The 23,192-nt window shown below is 33.3% G+C and overlaps 1 protein-coding gene across 13 annotated transcripts in view; it reads left to right on the plus strand.

Moving 5' to 3' along the window:
• The window catches only part of LOC106882306 (C-Jun-amino-terminal kinase-interacting protein 4), a 233,098-nt gene that overhangs the window by 78,121 nt on the left and 131,785 nt on the right, over positions 1 to 23,192 (plus strand). For 11 of the 13 annotated variants that reach the window (XM_052973649.1, XM_052973657.1, XM_052973658.1 and 8 more), the window contains 2 exons: positions 64 to 99; positions 6,728 to 6,760. In XM_052973649.1, coding sequence (XP_052829609.1) covers positions 64 to 99; positions 6,728 to 6,760 — 69 coding nt within the window. The remainder of the gene's footprint in view (positions 1 to 63; positions 100 to 6,727; positions 6,761 to 23,192) is intronic. The other 2 variants (XM_052973654.1, XM_052973656.1) reach the window with 1 other exon arrangement.

Below are 23,192 nucleotides of genomic sequence, written 5' to 3' on the forward strand. Positions count from 1 at the left end.
TATTGCAGTCAGTGTCTTTTGATTGTTTTTTCTTAAAGTTGACATTCTTACCATTTTATACAGGTAGTGCAGTCAATCCTGGAGAATATGCTTCCTCAGGTATTTACAATTTTTTCATATTCTATATATAACATATTCATTTGCTTTCAATCAATGATGAGTTATGTGTTTATAGTTTTCAAGTTCCATTGTGCATGTTTTATATTGTCTTAATTTGTTAATAATTTGTCTTTGTGAATTAAATTTTTTTTTTCTCTCCATATCTTTGTCAAATTGGCTAGTTCAGTTTTGGAGATAAATTCTCATGTATTTCATTAATGAAATCTAAAAAAAAAAAAAAAATTCAATTTTGCTGGCAATTTTTTTCATTCATTTTTTTCATTTATTTTCATAAGGTCCCATGGAAAGTGTGAAAGAAATTCTGTACATTTCCTTGAAAAAAAAAAAACTGGCTTTATCTTTATCTTTTCATTTGTTTCTAAATCTAATTTACAATTCTTGCGTATCTCATGTTGAGATTTGTTTTTGAGTAATTTATTCATTATTTTATTCATCTTTATGATATCAGATTTTCATTATTTTTAACACAATGGGAATAACATTGTTCAATGTTTTTTTAAATTTTTTTTTTATTTATGTTTAAAATCACATCAAGTGGTTATTTAAATATACATTTTCTACTATGACATTTATTAATGTTCATTTTCTACTATCTTTGACATTATCATCTCATTTCCTCATTTGTTACTAATTTCAGTTGGATATCTTGAAGTTTACTATGCTGCATTGAAAATAAAGAAAAAATTAAATTATGTTCCACTGCATAGCATCTTGGGCAAGTGTCTTTGATAGCCCTGGGTCTATAAATGCCTTATGAGTGAATTCAGTAGACAGAAACTACAAGAAAACCTTTTGATGTATGTGTGTGTGTGTGTGTGTGTTGATTTCTCACTGCTTGGCAACTAGTGTAAGTTTGTTCCACTGGTTTTGCCGATAGAAGTACCAGATTTACATACTGGAATTGATGTGATCAACTGAAAAATCCTTTGAGGCAGTGTCCCAGCATGGCTGCAGTCCAATGACTAAAACATATAGAATAAAAAAACATAATTGTTATTTACTCATATGAAAACATATTGTAGTCATGTGAATGCATGCATGTACAAACAATGAACATTATTTTTTATTTCGAAATTTTTTGATGCAGTGTGGTAAACTTTGGGCTATTCCACATTTCTGCAACAATTGTGTCACAATGCTTTTCAACATTTAGTTTGAGCCCTACTTTCTAGATCAAGTCTCCTGGGGAATTAGCCATAATATTTCTATTTGAAATCAGTAAAGTAAAAGTAATTAAACTTGGGTTTGGTTCACTGATGTCATCCTCATTGAATTTGTCTTTTACCAATGTAAGGAGTTGGCAATGATTAAGGTGCTAGGCTAAAATCACATTTTCACATAACTGCATACTGATTTCATGAGTTGCTAGTGTCAACTTTTTCTCTCATCTCAGAGGTTGATAAAATACTGCCTCTTATTATTGCATAGTAATTGTAAGACCATCGTCTCTATTTAAATCTTTGGCTTTGTCGGTCAGGGAGAGAAATATAGTGGCTGCCAACTTTCTACTTCTCAACATTGCATGCTGCCTCCCTATAAACCACCTGTTTCCACTATGTGTTATAGTTTTCAGGCACTGAAGGCGATGTTGACATTTCTTGTTGCCATTTTTCTTAACTGTGTACTGCTATCAATGTTAAATGTAGAAAGAAAAGAAGAAAAACAAAAAAACTCACCTTACAAGGCAATTATAGAACTATAGTATATAAAATCTTCACTTTTGGTTACAATGTCTCTGGAGATGAATAGAAAAAAAAATGAATGTATGTCTGTTGTTTCTGCAATACTGTTGCTTGATTCAACAAATTAAAGTTTAACACTAAAATGTAAGCAATGCACAAATACTGAGAGCCCTCTTTTTCAAATAGAAGATGAGGGCAGTAACTCCATAGAAGAAATTAATTAAAAAAATAAAGCAAAAAATATCCAAAAGAAGAGAAGAAAATTATATCATTCTGTTTCACTTTCTTCTGAAAAAGCAAAACTTTTAGATGACTCTTAGTCATTTTGGCAATACAGTATCAATCACTTTCAATGAACATATTTAGATTCTATATTCTTGGATTCCTTGACTGTCCACTCACTGCACAGTCACTGTTTTATTATAATCTCACTGCTTGCATTACCATTGTTCTGTTAGGCAAGGCATTCATGTTTTTTTTTTCCCTTTCATTTATATATATATATATATATATATATATATATATATATATATAAACTCATAAGCACTTTGCATAAATTGCTATATCTCTGTTATTAATTTTATGCTGTATGTTTAAGTATCTGTCAATACTAGTATGTGCACTTAGGAAAACAAATCTTCAGTTTTTGTATTGTAAACTTTTAGTTATGTCTTAGGCTAATTTCTTTTTCCTGTTTTGACTGGAATTCATACATAGCTTAATTTACGTGTATATACATCTATCAATCTGTGTGTGTGCATGCTTTACATATTTATATCCATGTGTGCATGTTTATGCATGTAAATCCATATGCATGTACACACACTATAATCATACATATATCAAAATATATCTCTATATTTGTATATATAGCTTTTATCTGCATATTTATGCACTTCTATTAATTTCTTAGAGATATGCATAAATGTATACATATCAAATTTAAATGCTGTATGTATATGTAATTACATATGTACATTTTTTGTGTTTTTATGCACACAAACACATACAGGGTACACAGTGCAACTGGGAACAAAACAGAAGTTAGACACCATAAAGAAACAACCCTTTCTATAGCAATAAACAACATATACATTCATCTCAGTACATTACTGAGACAAGCTACTTAATAAAACCACCATTTGTCCAAACGATGACTCTGTTGTGGCTATGGAAATGATTGCATGACAGTATCTAATGATTCTTCCTATGCATCTCTCTATACTGACAACTATTCCTTACCACCAAGCAATGTGTGTATGGGTGGTGGAGGTTTGTTGGCTGTCTTCTGTGGTGATAGATGAAATAAACCAAGAGTTTTCCAAGAAGGAAAACTAGGAGATACATGATAGTGAATGTTAGATGATCACACAGTTCTCTTAGATTTTGCCAGCCATGAACTTGCCCTTTCTCATCACCTGAAGTTCTTGTGAGACATCTCTAAAAATTGTTATAACTTGTCCCTCCTTACTTACCTGTTGTTCTGGTGCAGCATACATCTGATAGTGGATACTGCTATTTGCAGCTGCTTTCCAATGGCTCTTGTTGACCTGATAGGCTTAGTTTATGTCCTGGGTTATGCAGGACAGCGTCCTGATGTTTGACTGCAGAGGATGCTTCTTTCTTTTGACCATAGATGACATGTCCTCATCAGAGGGTTCCAGTTCTTTTGCAAACCTGAACACAAAAGAAGCAAATGATGTTCAAATTCCCATGATTGGTGGCTTATGGGAACAGTATGGCTTTTCATTTTCTGGATCATATTGGAATCTACTATATTGATCGATTGACATATCTAAAAGAGAAATGTAAAAGTTAAAATCCAGTGTTTGTTGCAAAACATCTCATTACATTTCCCTTTGATTTGTAGCCTGCTAAAGTTTGTTCAGAAATACCCTGCACACCTGTGTGTCTGGTATGGTGTGTGTGTGTGTGTGTGTGTGTGTGTGTGTGGTATGTGTATGTGTGCATATGAATGAGAGCTATCAAATATGACTTTTTATTTTGAATGCTTACTATTGTGAGAGTAGCATGTCTTGATTCATTCTTAATCAGCCCATTGATATTTGTCTATGTACCAGCTTCAGTATCTGTTATGTTGTATTGCTGTTGAATTGTTTTGTAGACATTCTGATGTCATTATTGGTCATACTATCATTCAAACCTGGCAGCCTACTTAGATAAGGTTACAAACTAGCCTATTTTATGAGAACAGCATAAAAAATAGTGGACATATTGTTAGTAGCTAGAATTGAATTATGTTAGTAGCTAGAATTGATTTTAGGATTTTTCATTATTTTGTACTGGGATTGTTTTACACACACATAGATGCTTAATTTTAAATGATTAAGTCTCACATTTGCTCTTTCTTGATGACACGTTACTGATTTTTACTCCATTTACTTGGCTGTAAAAAGAAAGTGGGGTGTGGGAGGCATAATACTAGTTGTACTTCATTGCTATGACTGGTTACCAGTGGAAGACAGCAGACATTCCATATATATATAAGTAAATATTACTTCAGGAATTCTTATGCATTGGCTCAAATTTATGAACCTTATTTTAAGTGAATAAAAGACAGAAAAAGTTAAAATAGCTGAAAATATTTTTAAAAAAAGAGAACCTCAAATAGATTTCTATCACTGGGGTATTATTCAGATTAAAATTATCAAGTTGAAAATCTATGAATGGAGTTGTGTTGGATCACATTTCTCATGGTTCTCTATCACTTTTGATGAATATTCCAGTTGTTTGATTAGTTGAACTGTATACACATTGAATTACAATATAAATGGCTGACTATTCTATAAACATATGTACTGTTCATGTAGTTTTCAGACTTGACACAATGTATGACTAGGCCAGTCTTTTGAATTACAAGTACAATAGGACATTTGAGAAGCTTCCGCAGTTTCTGATGACCCAGTTTTATTCACAAGGCTTGAGTTAATTTAAGGATCTGTAGTAAAAGATACTGTTCTTCGTCTGTTTCCAGAAGCAAGTGCCTAGCCCCAAGTACACATACCACCTCTCCACGCATGGATACAACATAAAAGAAACACAATGTTTGCAGCATCCACAGAGCTGCAGGAGATGTCAGATATTAAGTATAACTATACATATCTGCTTTAGGCTCTCTCACTCCAGATTTTCTATAAGGCTTTCCTCCCATATCCTTTTGTTGAACACTCAATAAATTACCCCCACAAGGAAACAAGGGTTTATTATTATAGTAGGCATGGTTTGTGTAGAGCCAATCTTGCTCATTCTTCAAACTTGTATTGGTCTTGTGCAACGAGTGCCAGGAGTCCAGTAATTATCAACAGTAGGATTCATATGGAGTTACCTTCTCTTAGACAAGCAGCTGAAGGGCCTTATTTGCCCTGGGTCTGTGAGTGACTTTCTTACAGTCACACACTCTCAACTGCCATTTAAGCAGTACTACATATTTTTAGGTCTTCAATTTTTAAGACTTAGTATCAAACTAAACCCATTTAACTAAAACTAATGCCAATCACAAAAATATTCAACTATATCTGTATTATAGTTTTCCTTAATGTGAGCAACACTAGAATTTTTTTCGATTTGGTAGTCCAAAATGAAGAAAATCGAATTTAAGTTGGTTTTAATTTACTAGTGGTAGAAAGAATGCTTAATTATAATTAGTTAGGATTATAATTTATTTGTATAAAATATGCTTAAGCTTTTTCTTTTGAATTTCAGTAACTCTGAAATATTTTAGATAGCTTTACTTGTAGTGATTGTTAAATTGATCTTCAGTATTGAGGAATGTCAAAAAAACACTGTTAACAGGAAATATAATGAATATGAATATAACCACAAGAGTACACTTGTATATTCTGTAGAACATCTCCTCTACTCTCATTCTAAGATGTTTGAGAATGCATATTTGTCTGTCTGCACACACGCGCACACACACACACACACACACTCGCGCACACGCGCGCACACACACACACACACACACACACACACACACACACACACACACACAGTATGTATACTTAGGTTTATCAATGTTTGCAAATGTGTGCAAGTTTACCCAGGGAATAGTGTGGTTAATATAAAGATAGATAGGATTTAGAAGCATTTTTACATTTATCTTCCCCCTTTTTTCCCCAACTTTTTTTTTGCCTAAGATATTTATGGAAAGAGGAAACTTTTTTTCATTAGAAATTATTGCTACAAATTAGACAAACTAATTAAATTTAAAATGTTTTGAAATAGAATGATAATAAAAATGATTATTAAACTGATAATGAATTGTTTTTGAAAGAAAGAGCATAGGATTGTAAAATGCCACAGTGCTGAATATTTAATCTCATCTGTGTTCTATGTACCTCTGACCCCTGTATTATACGGGGCTTCTAAGAGATCATTATGGTTGTATATACATAAAAAAGTGTAGTTTCAAATCTTTGACATTTTTTCAAGTTTAAATCCTGCTGCAGAGGTGGATTTTACATTTTGTCATCACTTTGAGTTAGAGATCAATAATATACATGGCTGATTCAGTTAATTATGCTCCCTTCCCTACAAAGTTTTCACTTTACAGCTTGTTCAAAAGGTATCACTGTCATATGTTAAGACTATGTAATTAAGCTGACTCTTACATTCATTATTCTGTGGCAGGTGGGTGGAAAATGAAGCAAAATTTAATGGAAAATTAAAAGCAAGAAAATATTGTTACATATATTATTAAATAAGATGTAGTAAAAAAAAAAAAAAAAAAATAGTGTTTGTGGGAAATAGAAATAGTAAATTATCAAAACAGTTATTTCAAACAGGTTGGAATGAGAATTATGATAATGTCTGCATGCTGCATGCCATTTTGATGTTTTTAATTGCTTGTTCCATTTTTATAAATCTTTTCCTTTCTCATGATTACCATCCGAAAACATCAGAAAGTGATAAGGAAAATGACAGAGAGTCTACTGGTATGTTTCTCTCCCCTGTTGCTCCTGCTTGTGGAATACTGCTTTATATGCCTGCTTCTGGTTTTTTCATTTCTTTTTTCCTTTTTTTTATTTGAACTTCTACAGTTTTGTCCTAAAGTATTAATTTATATAATTATCTCTCACACATGAAACAATTTTTGTTTAACCTCAGAGCTAAAATCCCTACATATTTAATATCTTATTGCCCAACTTATTTAAATAATATTGCTCTATAAAATCTAATATAAAAAATCTAAAATATAAATCTAATATAAAAATCTGAGTTAGAGCTATTTCAAATCAGTAACCCATATCTTTAGACATGAAACTTATTTACTATGTCCGTTTCAATTGATTTGATGTTAAATTGTCATTGTCTTATTCTTGGATGTGCATATAGTACCAGATTGTATTTGAACCAGAGACCTTTGTTTTTAAGTTAAAGGAACATGTGTTAGTGAATTATTGCTGTTAGGTTAAAATTTCCGAGTTTCAATTCACTCTGGTATTGTAGCACATCCAGGAATAAAATACTGATGTCATTTAGAGATCAAACCAATCAAAGCATAGCATAAGTATAAATGATAATGAAGTCTCATATCTAAAGACAAGCTAAATAGTTTGAAAGATTACAATCCTATTTGATAACGCTTGTTTAAAAAATAAGTGTGACATAGTAACAAAATTAATTCCAAATAACAAGATTAATTCCAAATTTGTATACAATTTTTTCTTACTATTTTTTGTACTCTCAGAATAAAATATTTAGTAACATCATCCCTCTTTTTGTGTCTCCTCTTGGTGAGCATTATGAAGTAGCAGTTACATGCCAGTGGATTTCAGTTAGTAACCCAGAAGCATGAACATCACAACATTCCATGAGCTTGTAAACAAATATCTTAAACGATTTTTATTTTTACATTTTGATCAATTAGCAGTCAGCATGACAATTACAAATTCAGTTAAACTACAAGAGTTAGTGGAGTGATAAATGGTTGATGACTCTTTATGCTTAAGTTAAAAACAAAAGTAAAAAATGTCGATTTTAGGCAATTTTTTTATTAAGATGGATGGTCACACTTAAATTTTTTAATAGCAAAATATTATTATATGTAGAATATTTGGCATGATTTAAAAAAAAAACATTTAATAGTACAAGTTAAAGTGCTTAAATACTTAATAATCAACTCATTGTTTTGGAAATGCCAGAATTTTGAATATTTGAATGATTAAATTCACTTTCAAGAGTTAAGTTTTTCTTCGTACTCTTTATCAAATTTGTAAGTTCTGAGCAGTTTAAGTAGGAGACACTTTCCAACTGGCTTAAATAGTCAATTTAAGTTTTTTTCATTTTCTTCTAAATTGTTTAATTCTTCACCAGTTACTGAGTCATTAAAGTAAATCAAATCATACAAAATAGCTCGTTCCATGAAATTCTGATTTCTGTAAAACTCTTGTCTCAGAGGTGGTTCAGTAATTCCATCATTTCACATATTTTGCTGATTCAAATAAAATTTGTATTTTATTTTCTCCTGGGCATTAGTTTCTTTTTAACTTAGGACTTTTAGTCTTAATTCTTCCCATTCAGCTAGCCTCTGTCACCCTATTTTTGAGCAAAGTCATTTTCTCCAGTGCACCATGTCTTCTTCTCTTCTTTTGTCCCTATCTTGATACTCATAGCTGTCTTGGGTGTTTGTTCTTTAAGTTTCACTTGCCTTCCTGCCACAGTCTCTTGCAGGCTGTACCAATTGATTCTCTTCAAGAGTTTGTTATTCTGTTCTTATATGTAACTTTTAAAGTACTGGCCCAGATCTTGTTCAGTCCTCTGAACACTGCTGCTGTACACCAGATTCTGGGCTTAACATCTGCTTCAACCCCCCCCCCCATCTCCTTAGCAATAATGCTACCCAGGTAGGTGAAGTTGGTTACATGTTCAAGGGTTCTTGCCTGCATTTGCCACTTCTTCAGTCAATCTGGTCATCATTTATTGGGGTGCTAAGTATGACTCTGCCAAGAGCGCAGTGTCATTGGCATAGTCCAGATCTGTTAGGTGTCTCCCTGCAGTCCACAGTTCTCCACATGACAGTCAGTGGCCTGTAAAAACAACAGGGGTGACAGTAAGCAATTGTGTCTCACTCCTGTGATGTTGAATTTTGTGTTGCTGCATGCAGTAGCTTGAATTGAATACAGACTCTTAAAGATACAAGTTTTTTTGGGATACCATATGCATTGGCAATACATCAAATTAAAATGCAAAGTCTTCACTGGAAGGCATTTTGTGTGATATTCCATTGAGAGAGGCCGATAATGGTACTGTAGAGAAATCAAATTGATAAAGGTAAAGAGCTCTTTCAGATCTTCTTTGAATATGTTCAATTCCTATACTGGTGTTTAAAAATATCTGACCTAGCTAGGTTTGCTTTGGCCAGGTACCTTAGTAATTCTCTATGTACACTGTCGAAAGCATTTTTGAAATTGATAAAACTGATGACCAGTTGTTGCTGGACTTCTATTCATTACTCCATGATTTTTCACAGTATAAAGATTTATTTGGTGCATGATTTTCCTGTGCTGAAACCTGATTGTTCTTCCCTGATGTTTTCATCCAATTCCTCTTTCAAAACCTTTAAGATGACTAAGTAGAAGTCTTTGCCTGGCACTGACAGTAGGATGAAGAAGGCCCACTAGTTGCCGCAATTACCGAGATTCTCTTTCTTTGGTAGTTTAACTATGACATCCTTTGTTCAATTATCTGGCACTGTTCTGTTTTTTCTAATGGGTATTACACAATTTTGTTAGCTCTTGCACTGTGGAATTTTCTCTATTCTACAGTTGCTCAGTCCTGGAGATTTATTGTTCTCTAGTCTTTTTGGTGCCTGGTTGACTTCATCTTCACTAATAGGTGCTCTTGTAACTTCACAGTAACTTACCAAATGGCAGAATAGTTTGAAGTATCAAATAGTTCAGGCTGATTCAGTCCACTTGAAGTGATTCACCCAGTACACATTGATGATGGCCAGATTTCAGTTATTCATGATTGATATTTTGTAGGGTCATGATCCTTTATGAGAAGACCAAGGAGACAAAAGGCAGCTTTGTTGTTAACAGCAAAAGTCACACCTGAATCTCTTCCTTCTATCTTCCCAACCCAGAAGGTATAACTCTTCTCTTACAACTGGGTTCTGCCTTTCAGTCCTGGTCTCTTTTGTGATCAGGACTGTCCTCTGCTCAGGTATGAAGTCTCCATCAAGCATAGTGCACATGTCCCACATTGCTATAGTCATCTTCATTTTCTTGCAATTTCTGCTGCTGAAGTGAAGTCTTGCTGCCACAATGAACTAGCTAGGTTTTCTTCTGAGCATTCTTTCTTTACCACACATTTTTTAGAGGTTTCTTCTTCTGGGGAAGTGGGGGAGCATTGTCTCCTGAAAAGGGCTGCTCTTACATTCACACTGCTGCCTCAGCCTGCTGGTGCTCCGGGTTAAGCATTGACAGCAACTGTCAGGTACAAGCCACCTGTGTGCAGAGCTCTTGCTAGCAGCTTTCAGTTACACCTACTGTTGTTACATTTACTCCATTGTAACAGGGCTTCCAACTTTAAACAAAACACCTTGGACAGTGTGTAAGGCAGTTGGTCTATCCCTACACGAGACTGCCTCTCTGGCTAAGAGGTTGCTAGCATTTGCCCTAAGTGCCATTGTAGTCTATGGACAGAAACAGAACAGGTGACTTATATAATAAGTAAAATTTTAAACATTAACTTTATATCAGTGTGTCTAATTTGATTATTTTTTTTCTTTCCTTTTTTATATACTTTGTGTTATTCAATGTTGATGAAGAACTCCTTGGTCACAGTAAATCAGGATAGGCACACATTTTCTGAAGAGTTTACATTGTAAAATTCTGCAATAGGCTTAAAGTTTTGTTTTAATATTTCATTTTTCTGCTTTTTAAATTGATCCTTTGTGCACTTAGCACTTTGTCTGGATCATTCTCTTTCATTTTATGATAAATGGAGTGGTCTTATTTGTTAACTAAAAGAAAATGTATATGTCAAGTAACCCCTTTTATTGTCTAATTGTATAAAAGATTTCGATGTGCAGTGGATGACAGAATTTTTGGGTTGAGGAATAATTCACGAGCATTTTTTTCAAATTTATTTTAACCCTTTTGATACCAACCATTTGGTCTTTTTTGCTGAATTGCTTCATTGAATAGGTGCAGTTGTTGAACATAGAGCTCCACATTGAGCATTTGGTTGTGATCAAGCAGTTCGTAATGAATTATTCCTTCCCAGTTCCACCATACACACAACATGGTCTTTTGAGGATGAAGGTTTTTTTTTGCTTGTGGAGTCACTTGTTTGACAAGGCTAAACCATTCTTTTTGCTCCATATTGATGTAAAAGCACCATTTTTCATCGCCAGTGACAATGCAGTAAAGAAAATGCTGTTTGTCACCATATACTGAGTGATGTCAAGCAAACAAACTGGTAGTGATTGTGGAGCATGATTTTTTTTTGTTTTCGCTCAGCGTGTGGCACTTAGGTGCCGAGTTTCTGAAACTTGTCCATTGAGTGAAGGTAGTTCACCACAGTTTTTTTTATCACAATCCATCTGCTCTGCCAATTCTCTGGTCATTTGACATAGATTTTTGTGAAGAAGTTAATTTAATTACTCTTCATTGAACTCAATTGGTCAACTGGTGTGTGACTTGTCCTTGAGGTTCAAATTCCCATTTTTGAAGTCTGAAAACCAATGGTGGCCAGTACTTTGAGGTATTGTTCCCTCTCCATACAGCACAAATCTCATGAGCAGCTTCAGCAGCCTTAACACCTTGATTAAATGCAAAAAACAAATGGTGTCAAAAATGCTCAGTTTTGTTCACTTGACATTCCATTTTAATGATCTGAAAATACACAAAAATCAATGAAATTTAAAAATCAAAACACTCTACTTTGTAGAGCAAAAAATTTTGTTAAATAACAAAACATTTTGTCAATGTGTTTCATTTCTGCATGCATTTTTAAATTTGAAAAAAGAAAAAAACAGATGTTCATGAATTATTCCCCAACGCAATATTATATTGCAGGACAAAATGCAATATAAACTCACTTTCTGTTTGGATTAGTTTTTTTTTCTCACTGTTTTGGGGTTTTATAAAATTGAGGAGAGCCTTTTCTAAAATCACTCTGCTTAATTTGATATCATGTTTTCTGAAATACTTGAAAATGGGACTGCTTGAAATTATTATTCATCAATACATGTACTAAAAGTGGAATTATAGAGATTATTATTACTGTTCCTATTGTACTCTTTGTAGTGTTGGGCCCTGTTCCAATGTGTGATCGTCTGGATTGCATATATATATATATATATATCTCTGAGTGGTTGGCATTAGGAAGGGCATCCAGCTGTAGAAACTCTGCCAAATTTAGATTGAGCCTGGTGTTGCCATTCGGTTTCACCAGTCCTCAGTCAAATCGTCCAACCCATGCTAGCATGGAAAGCGGACATTAAACGATGATGATGATGATGATGATGAGATATATATATATATATGTGTGTGTGTGTGTGTGTGTTTAGTATACAGTTATTGAAACTCTCCATTCTTTTCTTTATGAGACCTTTTGCTTTGATGACCTCTGGTGTTACTTGTCTTCATATTCCACATCTTGATAATTTCATTGTCTAAATTTTGTACTTGATCAGCTTCTCTGCAACTTTCACTGAAGTGTTTCTCTCAGAAGATAGTATTAGTTTTTCATGCTGTGCTAATTATCACTAGCTTATTGGCTTTTATCTGTCCCTGTGGATGGGTATATCCCACAAGATGGTGGCTTCATTGTTGTCATTGACAATATTTGGTTGAAGTTTATATCACTTCATATTTTCCATTCACCACAGCCTGTGGATGTATTTGATCTTTACTAGTTCAAGATATTCAGAGATATTGTGGCTAATGTTTTTTTCTTTCATTTTTTTATCTTATTTTCCATGGATCCAGCACTGTTTTGTCCTTGATGATGCATTAGTGATAGGGATTTGTTTGCAAGATTCTGATCTTGTGCAACAATTATCTGACCCTCTGTATCTGCTTTCATTCCAGTGCTGTTAAGCCATTGTTGTCCTCACTTGGTTTATGTCTGCATCCATTTTGGGCACGTCAGATGCATTAACATGTCACCACAGATTTTCTGCAGTTTAGACTGGGCATGGTGTAATAGTTTTAAATCTGTTAATCACATTGAATTCAAGTTTTTGATGCCATATACCTTTTTCTCTTGTGTACCCTACACCTGAGACTGTCCCAGGTTTCATGACATAAACTTACTGTTCTAAAGTATTTCACCACCTTGTCCCCACATCTATCTCTTCCACAGGTTCCTCCCACAGTTAGCGATTAGCACTTTATGCAGCATTGAAGATAAACCTAAGCATGTAAAACAATTATTCAAACAAAGTGAATTTTTGTTGAGGCATCCTCAAGGACCATTAACCACTTGGTTTGTTATACAACTGGAGAACCTTTTCTGCTTTTTGTACCTCTTGAAACTTTGCAGATATGGCATCATTGTTCCAGTTGTTTACATTGAGTTAAAATTCTTCTACTGTAGCTTGCTTCACTTCTTTCAAAATTGCTTTGTGCCTAAATTACAAACAATTATTGTCATTAGACAAAATGTCAAGCAGTATTTAGTTATGGCCATTTATATTCTGAATTCAAATTCTGCTGAGGTTGACTGCTTCCTTTCATTTTATTAGTCAGTAAAGTACCACTTAACCCTTTAGTATTTAGACCGGCCCATTACTGGCTATAGCTGGTCTCTAACACCTATCCGACAAAGCATGATGGATTCAAAGCAGTGTGAATAAACATGCATTACATTTGATAGAATCTGAATGCTAAAGGGTTAAATATTGGGAACAATATACTTTCTTCTCTCAAATGGTCTTGTGGTTATGTAAGAAAGTATTGACTAATTAACTGCCATCAGAAGAAACTATAGACTTTATTTTCATAAAGTTTTAAAGCATGGTATTGATCCTGTTTAGATCAAGTAACATTGATCAGATTTCTACTCCGTGTTGAGCTACATGGCCAGTTGCTGGCAGGGCTTATATAAGCTCTGTAGTTTGTACATCTTATATGATATCTCCATTGTAATGTCTGTTATAAACCAGGAAGGTTGAGAATCAGTTTTTTTCCAATGATAAAATGATAAACCCAATTCACAGGGAATGGCTAGTTTTAGATTGGGCATAAGTTTCTAGTTGCATGCTTTGAGAATTCAGTTGCATGCTTGTATAATTCAGGTGTGTGTGTGCATGTGCAAAACTCATCTCCTGGGACACCTCATCAGTGATGTGATTTCATCAGAGGTTCAGCCTTCTTAATATAGATGTTTTTGTCCAGACAACCCAGCTAGTGTCTGTCCTAGCTACAATTATTCATAGACCAACCCCTGAATCCAAAGCCACAAGGTAGATTTTTTTTGCAGTTTCTCTTAATTTTATTGTCCTTCTTTGTTACCCTTGTAAATCCAAGTTGCTTGAAGACTGTGCTGAATGAGTATCCTGCAATGCCTCTACAACCACTCCTATAGGGTCATGTATTTTGAAGCTTTGTTGACCATTTGCTGGTACTTCATACATTTTAGCAGCAGCACCATCCCTGGGGTGCTGCATTCAATTGCGGGCCTCACTTGACTCTTGTAGAGTTATCAGCAGTTCTTTGGTACTGTAATACCTTCTGGTTCTGAAGTGAACCATTAATGTTTTTGAAGCAGTCCACACTATAACAAAAAAAAAAAAAAAATTTATCGTTAAAGATGAGGTTAGTTAAGTTCAGGAAATTATATTTGTTATTTAGTTTCTGTTTTTCTTTTACTATGAAGTTTTACATTAATTGTTCCTTGTGAATACAACTTGATAAAATTAACTAATGTTTTGAGCAAGTTATTTTTATTCTATAAAAAACATTCAGGCTTTTATCATTCAGACTACAACTGAAAATTTCAAATCAATGATTCAACTAAAAATTCTTTTAGGTGGTGTTGCATCATGGCCATAGTTGGTCAGAAAGAAGTGAAAGAAAGAAATGTTATGTGATATTATCTATAGACAGTTTGAGCACTCGTATTACTATTAAGTTTTCTATGTTAAATCGTGCATTCAAATTAAATTGTAATGAAGCAAGAAGGATGTCTTCATTGCAACAATAAAAAAGTATCAGTAATTACGATTTACTTAAAATCTTAATTAGTGCTTTAATTTCTTTTCTTGTGATTTTGGCGACAGTAGTTGTTTTGAGTAGTTCTATAATCAAAACGGTTCCAACTGTAACCATCTCACCTTTTCGTTTATAAAGGGCAACATTCTTTGAACTGGTCTAAAATTGTAGGGTTTTTTTTGTTTTTTAATTTAGCTGCTATTTCTTATAGCTTGAGCAAATTCTTTTGTTAGCATATTTCTGTAGAAATAGAGAGCCTTTGCATCAATATAATTTGAAAATAAAGAAATTAGTAAAATAACTTTATTATTAAGCAGGTATTTGAATCGCATAAGTTAATATGAAATTTGGGTATGAGGTTTTTAGATTACTTCAAAATAAATTTGTACCTCAGAAACAGGCAATTTCAATTGGGTTGGTATCAAAAAGGTTAATTGGGTATACTTTTGTCCTTTGATATAAATATAGTTATAATTTATATTATTTAACCATGCAATTGAAAAGATTAGGTGAATGGTCAGTGTTGTACATTTTCTGAGGAATTTCAACTTTGTTGTTGGACTGTTGCAGCTCTGTACAAGTCATTAAAATTCAGTTGACTCTCAAGCCTTTCATCAACTTTAACCTGTTACATATCTTAATTCAGGTTTTAACCTTGGCATCACACTTTCTTCAAATCCTCGAGTGATGAAAAGTTATGTCAGTCATACCAGGTTCAAAAATCGAGACAATAAGATATTATACTGCTTTTACTTGAGTATATTCTTAATACTGAAGAGTGATATTTTATGTAAGTCATCATTTAACATCCATTAATGCTGGTTAGCTGATTAACCAGGAGCTGGTAAGCTATAAATCTGCATCAACCTCAAATGCCTGCTTTGGCATAATTTTCATGTCTCGGTGACCTTCCTAATGCCACCGATTTTACAAAACATACTGGGTGTTTTTTTATTTTTTTTTATTTAAAAAACTTTTTATATGGGCACTAGTGAGGTTTCCAAATTACTTGGTAGACAATATTCACCAACTGATGGAATGTACTACTGAGGCAGGTGGCTTTATGCCAGATGAAAAGAGGTCACAATGTGTGAAAAGACAGGAACAGGTATCTTGCTGTAGGGGAGACACTTGATTACCCTAGCTGGAAAAGAAAGATAATGGTTTTGATGTTAGGGCATTGCCTCAACTCACAGGAAGGTGACCATAAGACAAATGATATGGGTGGGTAAGTAAGTTCATATGAGGAAGGTACCAGATGGTTAGAGATAAGACCTAAAAAAATGCAGTGAGTGATGAATAAGTGTAGAGGCATGTGTCGTTATATAAATGATGTGTTCTTTTTTGTTTGTTACCTCACCAAAGCTTGACAACTGGTGTTAGTTTCTTTATGTCCCCATAACTTAGTGGTTTGGCCCAAGCATTACATATTCCCTGGAGGATTGTTTTGGTCATCCCTGATGAGCAGGTGATAGGCCCAAACCACCTCAGCTAGTGTTTCTTTACTGTGGTGAGAGGTTCCTTATCAAGCCATATTGCCTGACTTATTTTTCGTTTCACTTCCTAATTCATGACATGATCTCTGAATGATATTCGCAAACATCTGAAACATTTCTTCTGTAGCCTGGATTCTTCTTTTGATTTCTGCTGTCAGTGTCCAGGTCTCACAGGTGTACAAAAATATTGAGATCACTAGTGATCTCATTAGTTAAATTTTGGAGCTCAGTGAGATACTTCTGGCTTTCCAGTGTTCTGAATTTGATTATTGCTGCTGCTGTTTTGGCAATGTGAGATATCACTTCAGGCTTGGAACCTTGGTCACTCACTATCACTCCAAGATGTTTGAAGTTTTCAACTTGTTCAAGCTCAACTCCACTGACTCTTATGTTGGTACTGATTCTGTTTGGGCAGTGTGTCATAACTTTTATTTTCTCTGTGTTTATCTCCATGCCAAATTCATTGGAGGTCTTGACTAGGTGCTCTACTAGTTGTTTCAATTCTTGTTGTGAACCCGTCAGTCTGACAATATCATGTGTAAAGTGCAGGTTTGTTAGATGTCTGCTGCCAATGCTAATTGTACCACGTGATCTTCTAGTGCATCGATTATAATCCTCTCAAGGAAGATGTTGAACAAGTTCAGTGAGAGCAGGCAGCCTTGTCTTACACCGATTGACTAAAACAAATAATGTAAGAGATAGTTGTGACTAATGTTTTTGTGATAGTTCTACACATTGTAGGGCATCACCACAGTGAATGGACACCTATCACATACAAGCACTGATATTGTCACTGAATATTTCAGTATTTTGTATTGAAAATGTTTTGATATTATATAATACATAGACATATACACGTGCATTTTAGTTCCAATGCTAATGGTATATAATATTTTGAAGTTATTCATAGTGATGTAACTTGTATAATATTTAACAAATCAGCCTTGTGGGTTATATATGTTAATGCATTTATTTAAAATATGGAAATAAAATTAGGACTGTGCAGAATGAGTATACTTCAATGCTTCTACAACCACTTCTATAAGATAATGTGTTTTGAAGACTTGTTGATCAGTTGCTGGTATTTCTTGCATTTTAGCAGCAGCAGCACCATCTCTGGGGTGCTGTATTCAATTGCAGGCCTCACTTGACTCTTGTAGAGTATCAGCAGTTATTTGGTACTGAAATATTTTCTGGCTGGAGTGAATCATTAGTGTTTTTGAAGCAGTCATCACTATGCTAAGGACATGCTTTTGACAGGCCACAACTTAGCTGATGGTGAGCCCCCAATATTTAGTGCATTAAATATGTTTATGTACTTAGTGTATGTTCATCACACACACACACACACAGAAAGTAATCAGAAATAATTAAATTATATTGATAAGTTTTAGAATTCAACTGTGTTACTCAAGCTTCTGTTATTTTTTAAATAGATCTTATTTGAAGATTAAAAATTGATTTTTAAATTTTAATATCTTGTCCTCTGCCTACCACTTTTTGTTTTGTTTTTACAAAATTAAATCCTATTTTTCTTTCTCTTTCCTCCCTTTATTACTCTTCCTCTCTCTTGCTATCTCTCCTTCCCTGTCTACATACTCTCCTCCTGTCTTTCTTGAGGTGAAGAGAAAATGTTAAAGCTATTGTCAATTTAAAATCATAACCCTAAATTGGTTTTGACATTTAATAATTACCTTAGGATAATTAAAAAAAAATTTATTCCTTATAATTTAGATACAAGGCCAGCAATTTTAGGAGGATGTTGTCGGTTGATTACATTGACCACAGTGCTTAACATGTATGTTATTTTATTGACCCTGAAGGGATGAAAGGCAAAGTTGATCTCAGGATTTTGCCTTTCATTTTTTCAGGGCTGATAAAATAAAGTACCTGTCAAGCTCTGGAGTCAGTGGTATGAATAATTCCCTTATCTTCAATTTCAGGCTTTGTGCCTGTGCTTGAAACCAGAAAAAGTGCTTTGTGAAGCATTACAACATCAGAAAAAGTTGCTTGTGGCGTTTGTTCCAAGTTATGTTCTGAGTTCAAAACTTGTCAAGACCAATTCAACCTTTCAACCTTTTGGGGGATGATAATATAAAAGTACATCAGGTTGATGATATCAACTAAACCCTCCTTTCCCTTAAATTGTTGGCCTTGTACCTAAATGGAAAATTATTATTCATCTATTTAAAAAGCTGCATGATTTGGTACTTCTAGAAATTGGGTTACTTTAGAGTTTTTGTTTTCAGTCCAACATAACTTTCTGTTGTAATTCTTTTAAGCTTCTTATTTTGTAATTTAGAAATTATTTTTTAATATACTGAAAAAGAAAAAAAATAATTAGAAACTAACCTTCTTAATTTGGTTTTAATTCCTAATTTAACTATCAATTTTAGAATGTTGTAATGACTGAATTCTTTTACACTTTAATTATAGTTCTTTATCTTTAGTCCTTTCTTCAACTTTTATTTTGTTGGTTGGTTTTTTCTTTGGTGTTATCTTTATATATATATATATATATATATATATATATATTACATAAATTTTTTTACTTATTAACATTTTTTTATTTGTATTTTTCTTTATAATTTTCCTTGGGCGTGTGCATGCATATACACATGTACATATACACAGTGGAACACATGCATACAGACATAATTTAAAGACTAACTGATGTATATGATTTTTATTTTCTTCCTTCTGAAAGTTGTCAGTATATTTGTGTTTGCACTTTTGTGTGTTGTGAATATTAACTTAATGTTTTCATTTGATAGTAAGAAAAAAATTTAAGACATTTAGCGAAAGATTTGCATGTTTAATATAACAGGATATTACTTCAGCATAATTATCAATAATCTACAGAAATGAATTGTATATGTTCAAAAGTTACATATTTATTAGTTCTTGTTAAAGAAGTCTTAGGAATAATCTTGTAGAATATTGCAGAATGCAAGCATATTGAATTCTTTATTCAACTATCTACACTGCTGTGAAATTTCTTGTCTGTTACTACAGGTCTATCCTGCCTTTGTACCTGCAGGGGGAAATTTCCTTTAAGAATAGTAACAAAAAAGAAACAAATCAATGTTTTGATGAAAAATATTAGGTGGGTGGGCAATATGTTACAATATTATGTGGGTTTTGTAGAAATTGTAACAACTTTCTGGCAATTGGTTGTACTGTCTTTTCAGTTATCAAAGCAATGAGTAAAAAAATAAATAAATTTCAGTCTTCTAAGTCATTATGATACCAGATCTACTGATATGAAACAATGAGCTATAACTAATGTCTGTGTGGCTGTACTTTTTCTCCATTTTATATATATATATATATATATTAATTGAAATTTCATAGTAGTTTATATGACCAGCCTCTAGGTGAAGCCTGAGAAAGTAATTTTTTGTTATAATATACCTGTTACCCTCTACACCTAGTATTAATTTTTATATCACATGTTTGTGTCCTATCATATATTAGTAAAGTATATGACAAAAGTCATGGCCATTTACCCTTCCTCCAAGACTCAACAGGTTTTTTAAAAATTGTAAATATATAAAAAAAATATCTTTTCTCTCTAAAAATGAGATTAATTAAGTTTAGGAAATAATATTTATTATTCTTTAGTTTCTGTATTTCTTTTATTATGAAGTATTACATTATCTGTTTCTTATGAATACACCTTGATAAAATTAATGTTTTGAGCAAGTTATTTTTCATATTCTAAAAAAAAAAAACATTCAGGCATTTATCATTCAGACTGCAACTGAAAATTTCAAATCAATGAATGAAGAATTCTTTCATTCAGCTAAAAAAACTTTTAAGGCAGTGCTGCATTATGGCCATAGTTTGTCTGAATCAAGTAAATGAAGGAAATGTTATGTGATATTATCATCTACAGACATTTTGAGCACTGGTATTACTATTAAGTTTTCTATGTTAAATCATGCATTCAAATTAAATTGTAATGAAACAAGAAGGATGTCTTCATTGCAACAATAAAAAAGTATCAGTAATTACGATTTACTTAAAATCTTAATTAGTGCTTTAATTTCTTGTGATTTTGGTGACAGTAGTTGTTTTGAGTAGTTCTATAATCAAAACGGTTCCAACTGTAACCATCTCACCTTTTTGTTTATAAAGGGCAACATTCTTTGAACTGGTCTAAAATTGTAGGGTTTAAAAAAATTTAAAAAAAAATTTAGCTGCTATTTCTTATAGCTTGAGCAATCAGTGAGTGGCTGTCTTGTCCTGTTGAAGTTGGATTCTTTAGAATAGTAAGCACATTCTGAAGTTTATGAAAATAAATTTCTCAGCTCACTTGCACATCCTCTTCATTCTGTTTAACCCATTTGTTGGCATATTTCTGTTGAGATAGACTGCCTTTGTTCCAATTAAATTTGAAAATAAATTAGTAAAATAACTTTGTAATCATTAAGCTGTGTAAGTTAACATGAAATTTGGGTGGAAAGTTTTTAGATCACTTTAAAACAAATTTGTACCCCGGAAACAATTTCAGTTGGGTTGGTATTGAAAAGGTTAATTGGGTATGTTCTGTCCTTTGATTTAAATATAGTTAAATAATATTTAACCATGCAATTGAAAAGATTAGGTGAATGGTCAGTGTGTTTAGTTGTACATTTTCTGAGGGATTTCAACTTTGCTGTTGGACTGTTGCAGCTCTGGTTAAAGTTGATGACAGGTTGCTCATATGATTCATGGTCTACATTGTAATGCAGATTCTGCATGCTGGAAGAATGGATCATGCTCCAAGAGACTTCCCAAAGAATACTTGCAAAGTACTCTCTGTGGAGAAAATTCTTATCTTCATAGACGATGATCGGTTGCAATTGGAGTTGAATCGCATAAGAAAGGAAAAACAATCTACAACAAATGGGTTGTTGAGATTGTTGCCTCAGTGAGGTCAGTTAAGTATGTCATCAAGTACGTGCTGAAAGAAAATGACCAAGCTGCTGTTCAAATAAGCAATGATAACGAAATTAGACAATATCTAATGAGTAGGTATATTGGACCATCCGAAGCAGTTGCATCCATTTTAGGATTTTCAATTCCTGAAAGAGTACCTGCAATAGTGAAACTACAAGTTCATTTACCAGATGAACAAAGAATATTGCTCAGAAATAATGAGAACTGTGTTATTTAAGAATTTTGTTGCATGAAGTTTGTGGACCTGAACGTTTTGTTGCATTACAAACATACAACAGCACAATCCTCCTTACTTTAAGGAAGCATGTAGAGACGGGACTTCTTGAAATCTGTATCAAAAAGGAGAGGTTATTAGATTTGATTTTTAGATTGATTGACCAATTACTGCTGGAATAATCAACTACCTTGAAGAATATGATTGAATTTGTTTTGATGATTCATTATTCTACAGGTGTAATATTTCTTGATTGTCAATCGCTTATTGTTTGTCATATTCAAGGTGATGTTCCACCCATTGTTACCTTCAGGAAAAAAGAGAATGTACTGCAATGGGTCATACAAACAATGAGTTTCCGAGATTATAGTTAGTTCATGTCCTCTTTCTTTGAAGACGATATGCCTAGAGGATGCATCTTGATTTATATTGGGTAAAATAACTAACTTCATTTGCATTTGGTACATTCTAATGCCACTCATGCTCTTCAGTTGGCCTCCTGCTCTCACGAATAATAAGTGTAGCTTATGGTATATTTCTGAATACATTTTGAATGAAGCAATATATGGATTTCTCTCTCTCAAAAGTGCTTCAATTTGTTCTATGATTCTTCTTTCTAGCCCTGCTTCTTTGTTCAAAATTCTTTTGTTGTACTGAGTCTTTTGGGTCCAAGAAGTATAGTTGAACAAATTTGGTTTTAGTGGACTCAGGAAATGGTAAATTTGTCCATGAATTTTGACTGAGGGATTGTTATTTTCAGGTTGCTGATTCTCTTTGCAATTAAAAGATGTCCTTTGGAAAATGCTATTGTACTGCCTAGCATATTTTCTGAAATTTTTCCCCACATCTGTCTGACCTTCAAATAATTCCCTCATTACTGGTGGTAAGTCAAGTAGTGGTGCTAAATTGACTTTTCCATTTATACAGTAAAAGTTGGCAGTTTCTCCCAGAAATTTGAAAGCTCTACAGGGGAATATTTGATTAATTTCTCCAAGAGAGACATCAATATCTTGATGGTTGCAGTGATGACAATTTTGCTTTCAAAGTCATTGAAGTTGTCTGTTCTTCATTTTCATTTAAATGAACTTCTTGTCTCATTTGAGCTTGCTTTAGTCTTTCAGCCCTTTGATTATAATTTTCGTTTAAACATCAGATTTGTTGTCTTTTCAATCTACATTGTCTCTGTTCTTCTGTTTCAAGTCTTAATCGCTCTCTTTTGATTCAGACATCTTTCTCTGATTAGTTGACACCCCTCCCTTTCTCAGATTCTTTTGGCTTTGGGTATTGGATGGCTCAAACCAGGCCTTTTTGGTGGCATCTGGGAAAAATATTCTTATGAATTCTTATAAAAAATCTCATGAAAATATAGGGAGAATTTCTATCTTTCAATCCATCGCACTCCAAAAGTTGTATAAATGATTTGTTGAAGGAAAAAAAAAAAGGCTGGACAGCAGTAGCTGTGACAACTCTTTGAAGTGTTGCTGCCACTATTCAACAGTTTCAACTTTTTTTTTCCCCCATAAAATGGGAAATGACTGTTTTCTTT

The sequence above is a fragment of the Octopus bimaculoides genome, chromosome 16, assembly GCF_001194135.2.
Source record: "Octopus bimaculoides isolate UCB-OBI-ISO-001 chromosome 16, ASM119413v2, whole genome shotgun sequence".
Taxonomy (NCBI): domain Eukaryota; kingdom Metazoa; phylum Mollusca; class Cephalopoda; order Octopoda; family Octopodidae; genus Octopus; species Octopus bimaculoides.